Source organism: Anabrus simplex, chromosome X, assembly GCF_040414725.1.
Source record: "Anabrus simplex isolate iqAnaSimp1 chromosome X, ASM4041472v1, whole genome shotgun sequence".
NCBI lineage: Eukaryota > Metazoa > Arthropoda > Insecta > Orthoptera > Tettigoniidae > Anabrus > Anabrus simplex.
Window position 1 is genome coordinate 152,327,594 of NC_090279.1, and position 15,703 is coordinate 152,343,296.

The following is a 15,703-nucleotide window of genomic DNA, read 5'->3' on the forward strand; positions in this document are numbered from 1 at the left end:
AATACTGCAGCTAAAAGTTCTCGCAATCAAAACAATGTACTGAAACAGTGTGTTGTGACAGCCAACAATGCAGATTGTGTCTAACAATAGCAGACGCGTAGTGGACACTTCCGGGTGATTTCGAACCGCGCCGTGTGCTTTAACCGTCACAAACGTAAAATAATTAACATAAAAAATCCTGAAATGGTACCGGACCATCGGGCGTTGCGGACTGCTGGATGCCGGACTAATGGAATTCTACTGTATTACTTGTTCAAACACTCCCATTCATCATCACTGGCACGGCAGCCCTCTGTGGGCCTTGGCCTTCTGAAGGAGTTTTCCCAATTATTTCCTGTTAAGCGCAGAGCTCCTCCAATTTTTTATTCCAATTATCTTTACATCCTCTCTTTCCCCTTCTTCCCACCTTGACTTTGATCTTCCAACTTTCCTGATTCCTTCTAGGGCTGCATTAAATATCTTCTTTCTCACTCTGCCAGTAGCACGCAGCACATGTCCTGCCCATTCCAACATTCTGATCTTTATGCAGTTCACAATGTTTGGTTCGTTACATAAATTATACAATTCATCATTATATCTTCTTCACCAGACACCGTTTTCTTCCACTGGTAAAAAAAAATTAGCCTCAAAGTCCTTCTTTCAAATATACCAAGCTGTCTTTCATCAGATTTTGAGTGTGTCCAAATCTCAGCACTATATGTTAATACAGGCTTTACTAACACTTACATTAGGACTTTCGTTTTCCTGAACAAGAGCTTAGACTTCAGATGTGATAGCACTTGTTAGCAAACAGTATATTGTGGGTAGCAATGCAGGATGCGTCGCTCCAGATCCCTCCAGAACGATTTCAACACCCTGTCTTGCGGCCGTTTTGAGGGCTCGCGGAGGATTAACTTGTTATTAACATCACATTCAGTGTCTTCGCATGACATCTGGCCACTCAGTATATACTAGCGAACTGAGCGAGAGAGCTAAGCATCTGCTGCGCCAAAGCTGACACAAGCTCGCTTGGGGATTCCCGCGGCCTAGGACCAGAAGTGCGAAGTCTTAATTTGTGCTGCCTGTGTAAAGTATATGATGTTCATCTGGGATCACAAGTACAAAACAGATCTGAAACCAGAATAGGGATGCTATTAGAAATGTGTTAGGAGCACTTTGTACCTATAGGCCTGTTTTACAACAACTGATAATCTTCATGAAAACTTTTTTTAAAATGTTATTGGCTTTACGTCGCACCGACACAGATACGTCTTATGGCGACGATGGGACAGAAAAGGGCTAGGAGTGGGAAGGAAGCGGCCGTGTCCTTAATTAAGGTACAGTCCCAGCATTTGCCTGGTATGAAAATGGGAAACCTAGGAAAACCATCTTCAGAGCTGCCGACAGTGGGGTTCGAACCTACTATCTCCCGAATACTGGATACTGGCCGCACTTAAGCGACTGCAGCTATCGAGCTCGGTGAAAACTCTTTAAATAACTTGTAATGCCAATTTGAATCATGCAATTTTTTCAAACTTTGTACATTTTGTTACTTATCCGTGACTGGGAGAGATGATTTTTCTTAGGTGTTTTATTAAATGATTGGTTCATTAAATTAAGTGACTAATTAATGAATTAATTATTAATTCATGCATTCATTCAATTAAGTCATTCATGAAACTCTCTCCCAAGTTGGTGGTTATCTGTGACTGGGGGAGAGGATTTTTCTTAGTTATTTTATTAATTAATTGATTAATTAAATTAAGTGACTAATTAATCAATTCATTCATTCATTCAAATCAGTCATGAAACTCTCTCCCATGTTGGTCGTTATCCGTGACTGGGAGAGAGGATTTTTCTTAGTTTATTAATTGATTAATTAAATTAAATAACTAATTAATTAATTCATTCATTCAAGTAATTAATGGAACTCTCTCCCAATTTGGTGGTTATCCGTGACTGGGAGAGAGGATTTTTCTTTGTTGTTTATTAATTGACCCCCTGCGGGTGGAGGACGCACATGTAGAATACACCCGCTGTATCTCCTGCCTGTCGTAAGAAGCGAAAAAGGGGCCCAAGGAGCTCTCAACTTGGGAGCGAGGATTGGCGACTACGGGGCCTCAGCTGAGTCTTGGCATTGCTTCCACTTACTTGTGCCAGGCTCCTCACTTTTGTCTATTCTGTCCGACCTCCCTTGGTCAACTCTTGTTCTTTTCCAACCCCGACGGTATTAGAGCATTCGAGGCCTAGGGAGTCTTTCATTTTCAATAAATTTCCAATTTCTTTGAAATCATTTAGGAAAAGGCTAGGAAAGCAACAGATAGGGAATCTGCCACCTGGGCGACTGCCCTAAATGCAGATCAGTATTGATTGATTGATTGATTGATTGATTGATTGATTGATTGATTGATTGATTGATTGATTGATTGATTGATTGATTGATTGATTGATTGATTGATTGATTGACGCCCTTCGTGGCCCTTGCCTTTCTTCGTCCGTTACTTCATTTTTCGAAGTGACGGATCCCTTCTTTCTTCTTCTTTTTTCTCTCTCTACCCCCTGTGGGTGGGGGACGCAGATGAAAAATACAGCCACGGTATCCCCTGCCTGTCGTGAGAGGCGATTAAAAGGGGCGACCAAGGGATGTTTGTCTTAGAACCATCAAATTGATTAGTACCATCACGTGGGGAACACCATGGGTCGCCTTTACTTACGAGTAGTACCACTATATTAGGTACGAAATAGGTTTGTGATTAGTATTAGCAGAGAGTGGTTCGCCTTTAGGTTTCCAGTACCCGTGAGTCGTACCCATGTGAGCAACACCGCGGGTCTGGGCGTTGCCTGTGATTAGTACCCACTATGTGAGGAACACCACGGGAATACCGGCGCCCGTGACTAGTACACCTAGGTGAGGAACCTCATCGGTTTGCGTTGGCTATGAGTGGTGCCATTGTGTGAGAAACATCATAGGTCTGCGTTACTTGACGACGTACAATACTTGTGAGTAGTACCATCATGTGTGGAACACCGTGAGTTTCGCTACTTTTGATTAGTACCCCAACATGACAAATACCATGGCTCTACTTTACTAGCGATAAGTGCCATTCTGAGGGGTCTTTGACCTGGATTGTGGACCTCTGTAGACATCAAGCATCCTCGATTCAGAATTGTGCTTTATAAATGGTCCCTTGGTCAGTAACACTATTATTTATGATCCTTTTTGAGTCGGATCCACTGTTGTTGTTTTTTTTTTTTGTTTTTTTTTTTGTTCATGTCCATCCATTCATTCTTAACATTTTTCTATTTTGGTCGGTGGATGATTTTGACCTTTTTGTTTTTCATTTCATTTCGTACCATTAGGGGCCGATGATCTCGATGCTAGGTCCCTTTAAACAACAAGCATCATCATCATCATCGTTTATTAATTGATTGATTAAATTAAGTAACTAATTTATTTATTTATTCATTCATTCATTCATTCAAGTCAATCATGAAACTCTCTCCCAAGTTGGTGGTTATTTGTGACTGGGAGAGAGGATTTTTCTTAGTTGTTTTATTAATTAACTGATTAATTAAATTAAGTATCTAATTCATTCATTCATTCATTTATTCAAGACATCCATGAAACTCTCTCACAAGTTGGTGGTTATCTTTGACTGGGAGAGAGGATTGTTATTAGTTGTTTTATTAATTGATTAATTAAAGTAAGTGACTAATTAATTTATTAATTCATTTATTCAAGCCATTCATGTAACTCTTACCCAATTTGGTGGTTATCCGTGACTGGGAGAGAGGATTATTGTGAGTTGTTTATTAATTGATTAATTAAATTAAATAACTAATTCACTCATACATTCATTCAAGTCATTCATGAAACTCTCTCCCGAGTTAGAGGTTATCCGTGACTGGGAGAGCGGATTTTCCTTTGTTGTTTTATTAATTAATTGATTCATTAAATTTAGTAACTATTTAATTAATTAATTAATTCGTTCATTCATTCATTCAAGTCAGTCATGAAACTCTCTCCCAGTTTGGTGGTTATCCGTGACTGGGAGAGATGATTATTCTTAGTTGTTTTATTAATTAATTGATTAATTAAATTGAGTAACTAATTCATTCATTCATTCATCCAAGTCGTTTAAATGGATGTTGTAATTGTAGGATTACGTTAAAGTATGTGTAACAATGCACGCAATAAATTATCTTAATTGTTCATACATTCTGTAACGAATAAACCGCCGTCTGTTATACAGAGTGTATCAGAACTATACTGATAAAAACAAAACCAGGGATGCACTTCATGTTATGTTAACAGCGGTGATGCAGTCGGATTGGCGGAGAAAATGTTTCTTTTCTAGAAACTGACGTTACTTTGTTAGTTCCGGTCGCGCGATTCAAATTGACGAACTGGCCGTGTTTGCTATGTCAGAGAGCCAGCCGCTGCAGTGCTTCAGGGAAGAGAAGGGAAGGGAGGGGAAGTGGGAAGTGGGAGACAGAGGTAATGTAGGTACAAGTTTTCTCGTTCGACTCGCACAGGTTTGTCCTTGTCTCTTACAGCGAATATCCACAGTTCGTAACTGCATACACAGTACAAGAACACACCTGTCAGTCAAGGAATGCACCAGATCGTTTCTCCTCTCGTCTGTGGGCCGGCGTATCGTTCTTCATTATTTAATATGCTCGAAGATACAGCACTGCCGCCTCACGATTGTGTATTACTTCACTCACAGCATTGTAAATGGAATGAAATACTGAACGTAGGAAACAATGTTCAATATGCCCCCTCCTACTTCGAGGCACTGTTCACAATGCTGTAGTAGTAAGTTTTGGACTCTGTTCAGGGTGTGTGGTGTGTCACGAACGACCTGGAAAGCTGCCTACTGGGGCAGGAAAGGAAAAACATTATTATTATCATGAAATGAAATGAAATGGCGTATGGCTTTTAGTGCCGGGAGTGTCCGAGGACATGTTCGGCTCGCCAAGTGCAGGCCTTTTGATTTGACACCCGTACGTGACCTGCGCGTCGTGATGAGGATGAAATGATGATGAGGACGACACATACACCCAGCCCTCGAGCCGGCGAAATTAACCAATGATGGTTAAAATTCCCGACCCTACCGGGAATCGAACCCGGGACCCCTCTGACCAAAGGCCAGCACGCTAACCATATAGCCATGGAGCCGGACTATTATTATCATTATTATTATTTATTTCATAATCCGTTTACCCTCCAGGCTTGGTCTTTCCCTCGGACTCAGCGAGGGATCACACCTCTACCGCCTCAAGTTCAGTATCCTGGAGCTTGAGAATTTGGGTTGGCGATACAACAGGGGTGGAGGTCCAGTACCTCTCCCAGGCGTCCTCGTCTGCTATGCTGAACAGAGGCCTTGTATGTAGATGGGAAGATTCGAAGGGATAGGCAAGAAAGAGGGAAGGAAGCGGCTGTGGCCTTAAGTTATGTTACCATCCCGGCTTTTGCCTGGAGGAGAAGTGGCAAACCACGGAAAACCACTTCGAGGATGGCTGAGGTGGGAATCGAACCCCCTGTATTTGTTTGACCTCCAGAGGCTGAATGGACCCATTTCCAGTCCTCGTACCATTTTTGAAATTTCGAGGCAAAGCCGGCAATCGAACCCGGGCCTCAGGGAATGACAGATAATCACACTAACCACTACACCACAGAAGTGAACTAGATGTGAAGTGTGAGGACTAAAAGAGTTGAAGTACACAGGCAAAAGTATGATTGTATTTAGACACTGCTGATAGTTCACTCTGAAGTAATAGATGGTTTTGATTATCACGAAGCTGTTTTGATCGTAATTAAAAATAAATGTGATGGAAAGGAAGGTTGTAAAGTAGGACTATTAGATGGATGATAATACAGCCATAAGGGAGTTTAAAAAATTATGATCGGTGGAAAACGGTCAATAAAAATGTAAGCAGAGAGTGGGGTGTGTTTAAAGGAATTTTTGAGGAATTAGAAAACAGATAATTTGCCTTTAAAGGTAAGGAATGATAAATACCCACTATATTATAACAGAAAAATAAAGAGTCTAAGAAAGAAATAGAGTTAGAAATGGTTGTGGAAATAAGGAGAAATTGAAGGTACTTATTAGGAAATTGAATCTAGTGATGAAGTCAGCTAAGGATAACACGATGGCAAGCATAATTGGCAGTCATATCAATTTTGGTGAAAAATGGTAAGTTATGTGTAGGTATTTTAAGGCAGAAACGGATTCCAAGAAGGGCATTCCGGGAATCATAAGTGAACAAGTGGAGTGTCTATGAGAGGATTTACAGAAGGCAGAAGTATTCAGGCAGCAGTATGTAAAGATTGTTGGTTACAAGGATAATGTCTAGATAGAGGAGGTGACTAATGCTAAAGAGCCCGACCCGTTGGCTGAATGGTCAGGGTACTGGCCTTCGGTTCAGAGGGTCCCGGGTTCAATTCCCGGCCGGGTCGGAGATTTTAACCTTAATTGGTTAATTCCATTGACCCGGGGGATGGGTGTTTGTGCTGTCCCCAACATCCCTGCAACTCACACACCACACACAATACTATCCTCCACGACATTAACACGCAGTTACCTACACATGGCAGATGCCGCCCACCCTCAACGGAGGGTCTGTCTTACAAGGGCTGCACTCGGCTAGAAATAGCCACACGAAATTAAATGCTAAAGAAGTGTTGAGATTTCCCTACGTTAACAAATAAATTTACAATAAGACATAAAAGTACAAAACTAGAAAAGCAGATAGAATTGATAAGATATCTGGAGATATACTAAAAAATTTGATTACTGTTTGCATGAAGGAGCTACACCAAATGAATGGGGAGTATTCTAATGATTTTTACTTTAATTTCAGAAAGCTGCCAGCTCATCAGCAACAACAACACCCATGTACACTTCAATGGCGTGGAACGGTACAACAATGGTTGAAGACATGCCCACTCTGAATATGGACGATTATATGCAGCTGTGTAATGAGACTTACAGAGTAAACATGAGTAAGTATGTTAAACATCTTTGATTCATTCAAAACTACTGTAAAATCTTATGGAGTAGGGCCTATAGAATTGACTGGCCAACCTGTTTACAGGTGTGATCAGACTTTGCCGATTAAGACCAGCCGTTAGATACGACGCTTCTCAGTAAAACAAGTACGGAAAGGTCTACTTATAATATAAGAATTTTAACTAAAACACTGGTCAACAGTAAAAATGTGTGCGAATTAAAATCAGTCAATTCCTATTCATTTTGTTGTGAAATATGCAAATATGATGCTTGAAACGCTTAGTTAGCTCTCATTCTCATGAAATAAACGGTTTTTTTTTTTAAAGTGATGGACAGACAAGCACTTATATCTGCATCACAACGTCCCTTGTCGTAGCTACAGATAATTCCATGTTAGAAAAATCAGTATTGCCCTCATAGACCTACAACGAGTTAACACATCCTCTGTTAGACACCCATAATTCCTCACGATTAGAATATTGTAATGTACTTGATATTGTTTGAAAGAAAGGTAAAAAGATGAGGCATTTATTGCCCGTGCGTTATTAAAATAACTACTGAAGCTTTTCTCTTTCACAAATACATTCGCAGGGAGGAAGCACAATGATGGGAACAGCCATCGCTTTGATGCCTTCCACCATTTTCTTTCTGTGTCACTCTGGTACACGTATGCACAGAAATGGTATCCCGGTATAAACAGTCAACATTGCCTAACTGGAGTACTGAAAAGGAGGGGAGGGAGCGAAGGGGTAGTGCTGAAGGAGCAGTGTGTGTATTGCTATACATCTTGTAGTGAGCTGTCTACCTGCAGCAATGAGTTAAGGGGATACGGAGCCGCCTATCTTACCAATGTTAAATTTGTTTAATTCGTGTTCCTTTTTCTCAGGATCTAATAAAGTTATGAAAATGAAATTTATTTCACATTTTATTCAAACCTTATTTGACATACTGACGGAGCGTTTTTGTAATTGGACTTAAGGGGACTCAGACACATATTTTTTAAACAGTCAATAAATAGAATAATTTTTTCCTAAAAAACAGTCAAATCTCAAACAGTTTTACATAAATCTGGAAATCCCTCCGTTAAAATGTTAACCAATATGAGACAAATTAATGATGAGAATTACACAGCTCTGTGATAAACAGTCACCTAGAAAAAAGGAACATACATTTGAAAAAAATGGAAACTGAGAAAACTGCAGTTAAAACTTTCCACACACATGATTTTCTCATTGTTAGCGCAAGTTCAAATTAAAATTGTGGCAACTTTTAATTGTTAAACTATAATGTATTATACATCATTTTAAAGAGCAGACTTCAGAGATTCATCAAATATAAAAATATAAAAATATAAAAACTGATATTTTTGACCATTTTAATCGTTCCGTATCCTCTTAAACGAAGGAGGTGCTTTGCTTACATCGCGAAAGCATTTCTGTGCATGCGTGTTCCAGTAACGTGTAATCCGAAAATATGAATCCTGGCAGCTTATTACTATAGTACAGATGTTGTCTATTTACGTGATGATATGTTTTTAGTTATTATATTAGTGCGAACTTGTCTTCGCAGTGGTGGTTCGTGACATTTTACTCTGGCAGGGCTGTGCCGTCATAATAATGATGATGATTATTATGTTTGTTATTTTAAGGGACCTAACAGGTAAGTCATCGACCCCATAAATAATAATAATAATAATAATAATAATAATAATAATAATAATAATAATAATAATAATAATAATCCGATTACACTGGCTGAATAGAAATCTGCTTGCACTACAACATTAATTAATTAATTAACTACACTACAATGGCATTTATACACACACATTAACAGGCTAACAGCTAATGCAATCCCAACTACTATGGCACTCTACTGTTTCAATGATCACAATCATCAACAATATTCATGAAAACAAATAAGCAGTGCACTTCCGAATTTCTCTCGTCTTACTCAAATCTCAAAGCGACAACGTATTTAACAATTTGACACCCTGCAGATAGTACCGTCACGTTATGATTACATTTTGAATCTTTATTTTACCTTCTTTATGGAACTGAATTGCTTAAATAGTCAGTTTAATGGAATTCGTTGTTTTGTAAAATGTTTTGGAATTAATCTCTAACAAAAATTAATGTAAGGCATGGGGGGAAAAGCCTAGCGACATTGTATTTTTTTCTATTTGTTTTACGTCGCACCGACACAGGTAGGTCTTACGGCGACGATGGGATAGGAAAACCCTAGGAATGGGAAGGAAGCGGCCGTGGCCTTAATTAAGGTACAGCCCCACCATTTTGCCTGATGTGGAAATGGGAAACTACGGAAAACCATCTCTTCGGGGCTGCCGACAGTGGGATTCGAACCCACTATCTCCCGGATGCAAGCTCACAGCCGCGCGCCTCTAACCGCACGGCCAACTCGCCCGGTAGCGACATTGTAAAGTGGTTGGCGATGTTACCGAGGGCTCCGCCGTTCAGCACTTACACCCGCCTTCACTCTTCCTCCCCTGACAAGCCGATATCATCCTTCCAGGCTCCTCCCGCACCCCGCACACTTGCAAACCCTATGGACCTGCCCACGGCCCTGCTACCACAGTCCGAACACCTTAGGACTACATCGTGCTCAGTCACGGCATGAAAGCCTTTACCATATTCTTGAAAATGTCTATCTGTCAGGTCATCAGCCCAGAGGCTGGTTGGATCCTCAAATAGCACCACCAAAGGTTATGCGGTTATAAGGAAACCCCAAAAACCAATGGCAGCACCAAAATGAGGCATACTAGGCAAGATGAGGAGTGAGGTAGTTTGCCATTGCTTTCCTCACTGGGTCAGAAAGTACTATTGCAGCACGACTGACCCTATGAGCAGCACTTTCATAACACTCAGATGCACTAATGCTCTGAATGTCATTACTCAGCACCACCCATATTGTCACAGCCATGGATGAGACTGGGACTTTGGTGGAAGCTACACTTTACTCTGGCCTGTGCCAAGAGATGGATGCAAAAGTACTGTATCCATCAAGAAATGACAGCAGGCAGGTTTCTTGGAAATAGAAAAGCAAAAGGTTTACAGCCGAAATAACAGAATATCACACGACATAAGTTCGGCTTCGCTACATTTGCCCGTCTCTTTATGTAATCAATTACAGAGTAACGTAAGGGTGTATTCTGCCCGAAGGCAGGTCCGAACCTCCGCAGAGGTGTTGCTGAAACGGAGTTTACGTGCGGTAGGGTGGCCAGTTCCTTTCCGCTCCTCCATTCCCTTACCCCCCACCAACAGCGCGTGACAACCCATCCAACTCCTGACCACGCCCAATGTTGCTTAACTTCGGAGATCTCACGGGATCCGGTGTTTCAACACGGCTACGGCCGTTGGCAATTACAGAATGAAATAACGTTAAATGATTTTGAAACGGCGGCGGGGCGACGCCCAAAAGCCCTTCATGCACGAACCGCCACTGCTCTTGTACTGAGTGACTGTTATGTGATTAATTAGCCTACGTGTGCGATTTCTTTCTTTAACATTAATACAGTGGTTTATTTACTATATGGATGAATCTGAGGAAGAACCAATAGTAAACTGTGCCTAATTTGTAACGTATTCCACCCCCGACCGCCTCTGTGGTGTAGTGGTTAGCGTGATTAGCTGCCACCCCCGGAGTCCCGGGTTCGATTCCCGGCTCTGCCACGAAATTTGAAAAAAAAAGTGGTATGAGGGCTGGAACGGGGTCCACTCAGCCTCGGGAGGTCAACTGAGTAGAGGTGGTTCGATTCCCACCTCAGCCATCCTGGAAGTGGTTTTCCGTGGTTTCCCACTTCTCCTCCAGGCGAATGCCGGGATAGTACCGAACATACGGCCACGGCCGCTTCCTTCCCTCTTCCTTGACTATCCCTTCCAATCTTCCCATCCCTCCACAAGGCCCCTGTTCAGCATAGCAGGTGAGGCCGCCTGCTCGAGGTACTGGTCATTCTCCCAGTTGTATCCCCAACCAAGCGTCTGAAGCTTCAGGACACTGCCCTTGAGGCGGTAGAGGTGGGATCCCTCGCTGAGTCCGAGGGAAAAGCCGACCCTGGAGGGTACACAGATGATGATGATGATGATGATGATTCCACCCCCCCCCCCCTTTTATCTTGAACTTAAAAAACTGATTTTCACAAATTTATGTATCGCTGTTTTTCCGTTATATTGTGAACATCAATATTAGCCCGTCTACCCCTTCCCGTCTCTTATCCCATAGAGTTCATGAACGTAATTTGCAGATTATTTCTTCCCTTTTTATCTTTTTCTTCTTCTTCTTCTTCTTCGTCTTCTACCACTTTTCCCACACCTTCGGGGTCGAGGGAGTGAATTGTGTCGCACATGTGGATTTGGCCCTGTTTTACATCCGGATGCCCTTCCTGACGCCAACTTTATAAAGAAGGATGTAATCACTATTGCGTGTTTCTGTGGTGGTTGGTAGTGTGGTGTGTTGTCTGAATATGAAGAGGAAAGTGTTGAAAAAAACTCAGTCACCCACTTCTCCAGCCAGAAGAATTAATCAAACAAGATTAAAACCCCCGACCCCGCTGGGACTAGAACCCGAGACCCTATGAACCGAAGGCCTCAACGTTGACCATTCAACAATTGAGTAGGACTTCTTTCCTCTTTTATCTTGAACATAAATACTGAGTTTCACCCATTTATGTGCCTCAGTGATGCCGTTGAGCAGATCTGTTCAATATGGTAACCTTCTTGTCATAAGAGCAATACAGGATAACGGGAAAACAGCGATATATAAATTTGTAAAATATCAGTTTTTTTAGTTCAAGATAAAAGGGGGGGGGACTACCACACTCCTCATTTCCCTAGTACGCCTCTTCAGTGACACCTAGGCCATTTATGACAGCTAATGGTTAACCTGTTGAGGATCCAACCATCCGTCGGGCTGAATACCCAACATACACAACGTGGAATGAGCTATAGCTCCTCAGTCAACTATCATTACTTTGGACTGTCCGGTTCCACGGTTAAACAGTTAGCGTGCTGGCATTTGCACACAGGGGTCCCGGATTCGATTCTCGGCAGGGTCGGGAATTTTAATCATTATTGTTTAATTTCGCTGGGTGTATATGTTGTCTTCATCATCATTTCATCCTCATCATGACGCGCAGGTCGTCTACGGGCGTTGAATCAAAAGACGTGTACCTGGCGGGCCGAAGATGTCCTCGGACACTCCCGGCATGAAAAAGCCATACGCTATTTCATTACTTTAGACTTCTTCTTCTTCTTTCTTAATCTGCTTATCCTCCGGGGTTGGTTTTTCCCTCGGACTCAGCGAGGGATCCTACCTCTACCACCTCAAGGGCAGTGTCCTGGAGCGTGAGACATTGGGTCGGGGGATACTACAAGGGAGAATGACCTGTACCTCGCCCAGCCAGCCTCACCTGCTATGCTGAACAGTGGCCTTGGTGGGGATGGGAAGATTGGAAAGGATAGGCAAGGAAGAGGGAAGGAAGCGGCCGTGGCCTTAAGTTAGGTACCATCCCGGCATTTGCCTGGAGGAAAAGTGGGAAACCACGGAAAACCACTTCGAGGATGGCTGAGGTGGGAATCGAACCCACCTCTACTCAGTTGACCTCCCGAGGCTGAGTGGACCCCGTTCCAGCCCTCGTACCACTTTTCAAATTTCGTGGCAGATTCGGCAATCGAACCCGCACCTCCCGGGGTGGCAGCTAATGACACTAACCACTACAACACAGAGGCGGACTACTTTGAACTTATTAACGTTAATGATTAGTCCATACAATGTGCTAACATTTTTCACTCTTGGTGGTAAGTCAGCAAGTTCGTCTTCGCTGCTAGAAAGGAGAGTGGTGAGATGCCTCCTGTCCATCCATTCTGAAGACATGCGAGAAGGTTATTTCCAAAACGTGCCAAATCAAAAAAAAAAAAATCATATGATGATGGAAAACATACGTTGGTAAGAAGCTCTATAATATCAAAGAAACAGTCAAAATGGCCCAAATCCAAGTCAAACAGGGCGTTGGAAAATCACGTTTGATGCCGGTAAGTACTAAATCCCAATGAGGAGCTTTTGGTACCTTTTGGACGTAAACTTCTCTGTTAAGCAAACATGGTAAATATTTCGCAGTATGTATTTGTCGTTATTTCTTCTGAAGAGGACGGGTGCCATTACAAGTATGAGGGATATCTGTTCTCCCAAAAAAAGTGAACGATGACGTAACGGTAATCTTATCTGCCAAGTTGTTGCCAACAGACATTCGATATGTTTTAATATAAGTTCTAGCGGGTAGAGAAGTGAACGGACTTGTTTGTATAACCTTGACTTGATAGACGTCGAGTTTATACCTGGAGCGTGAAATTTATGCAGCATTCCAGTCATACTGCTCTGACTGACGGCTGTTTCCTGTCACGATCACTTTCAGTCCTCTCTTCAATCTGTAATTGATGGAACTGTCTGAGGCGACGTCAAGAGTAAGCAACGTTGTTGCCCGTTTAGAGGTCTCAATGTTTCAGTCAAGGTTGCCACCTTCAGTACTTTAGTACTAGATCTAGTATTTCATGGACATTTTTAGTACGTTAATTCTTTTTTATGGAAATCTACAGCAATACCCTTCTAGAAGAACAAGAAAGAAATTGATAAGAAGTTTCAGAGCCAGGTGCCTATCATCTCGTTGAATTCTGCGAACAGATTTTTAAGATGATGGATTTTCGTGATTCTATTTTAAGAAATCTGTCCATTTCCAATCTTAGAAAATTGCAAAAGAGATGACAGTCTCATCAGCATCATCCCATTATTTCCCTAATATAATAATTACAGAAAGTGTTTAGGAAGTTCGTGGTTAGCCAAGTCCATAGAAACTTAAAACATTTTCACTCTGTCGAACACACAAGTTCAATACAAATATTACACTATTAGATACCTGTAAAAAAAACACTATTAAACAATATTTCTATTGAACTTGTGTGTTCAACAGACTGACAAGTTTTCATGTTACATTTAACTAAGTCGCCTTCTTAACAAACAAGTCCACACAATCGCTGAAAGAAAACTAAGAATTTATGACATTTTCGAACTCTGTTTCCGAAATGAAAAATCTTCTAGGCGACTACATTTTTCCAAATTTAACGAATTTTATCAAATACTTCTGCTCCAACAGAACATGTTGCACAAGGACTAAATGAAAAGGCTGAAGCAAAACACAATAGGGGAAGAGTGGATAGTAATGAAGAATGAAGTCAGTAGGGCTGCTGAAGAAATGTTAGAAAGGAAGAAAAGATCAACTAAGAATCAATCGATAACTCAGGAGATACTAGACCTGATTCATAACGACGAAACTACAAGAATGCTACAAATGAAGAGGGCAGAAAAGAATGCAGGCGATTAAAGAATGAAGTGGATAGAAACTCCAAGGTAGCTAAGGAAGATTGGCTGAAGGAGAAGTGCAAGGATGTCGAAAGTTGTATGGTCCTAGTAAAGGTAGATGCTGCATACAGGAAAATCAAGGAAACCTTTGGAGAAAGGAAATCTAGGTGTATGAATATTAAGAGCTCATATGGAAAGCTACTTCTAGGGAAAGAAGACAAAGCAAAAAGATGGCAGGAACATATCGAACAGTTGTATCAAGGTAAGGATGTAGATAATTTGGTTCGGGAACAAGAAGAGGCTGTTGATGTTGATGAAATGGTAGACCCAATTTTGAAGTCAAGAGTTTGACAGAGCTGTGAGAGACCTGAATAGGAACAAGGCACCTGAAATTGATGACATTCCCTCTGAATTACTGACTGCCTTAAGAGAAACCAGCATTTCAAGGTTATTCCATCTAATCTCTAAGATGTATGAGACACGAGAAGTGCCATGTGATTTTCGACAGAATGTTGTTATACCTATTCCAAAGAAAGCCGGTGCTGACAAGTGTGGAAACTACCGCACCATTAGTTTAGTATCTCATGCCTGCAAAATTTTAACACGTGTTATTTACAGAACAATGGAAAGACAAGTTGATGCTGAGTTTGGGAGAAGATCAATTAGGCTTCAGAAGAATTTTTTTTTTTTTTTTGCTAGGGGCTTTACGTCGCACCGACACAGATAGGTCTTATGGCGACGATGGGATGGGAAAGGCCTAGGAGTTGGAAGGAAGCGGCCGTGGCCTTAATTAAGGTACAGCCCCAGCATTTGCCTGGTGTGAAAATGGGAAATCACGGAAAACCATTTTCAGGGCTGCCGATAGTGGGAGTCGAACCTACTATCTCCCGGATGCAAGCTCACAGCCGCGCGCCTCTACGCGCACGGCCAACTCGCCCGGTCAGAAGAAATGTAGGAACACGTTAAGCAATCCTGACTTTACGTCTGATCCTAGAGGATCGAATTAAGAAGGACAAGCCCACATACATGGTGTTCGTAGACCTCGAAAAGGCATTCGATAATGTTGATTGGACCAAGCTATTTAAGATTCTGAAGGTGATTGGGATCAGCCACCGAGAGCGAAGAATTATCTGCAACCTGTATAAAAATCATTCTGCAGTGATAAGAATCGAGAGCTTTGAAAAGGAAGGAGCAATCCAGAAACGAGTGAGGCAAGGTTGCAGTCTGACCCCCCCGCCCCGCCGCCCTTCCTTATCAATGTTTACATAGAACAGACAGTAAAGTAAATCAAAGAGGAATTTGGAAAGGGAATCAAGACCTTGAGATTTGCCGATGATATT

The 15,703-nt window shown here is 41.8% G+C and overlaps 1 protein-coding gene across 1 annotated transcript in view; it reads left to right on the forward strand.

The window, feature by feature from the left end:
* Nucleotides 1-6,895: 6,895 nt before the first annotated feature.
* Nucleotides 6,896-15,703, forward strand: part of LOC136886442 (general odorant-binding protein 84a) — a 50,438-nt gene continuing 41,630 nt past the window's right edge. The window contains exon 1 of the mRNA XM_067159219.2: nt 6,896-6,988. Coding sequence (XP_067015320.1) covers nt 6,913-6,988 — 76 coding nt within the window. The 5' untranslated portion in view covers nt 6,896-6,912. The remainder of the gene's footprint in view (nt 6,989-15,703) is intronic.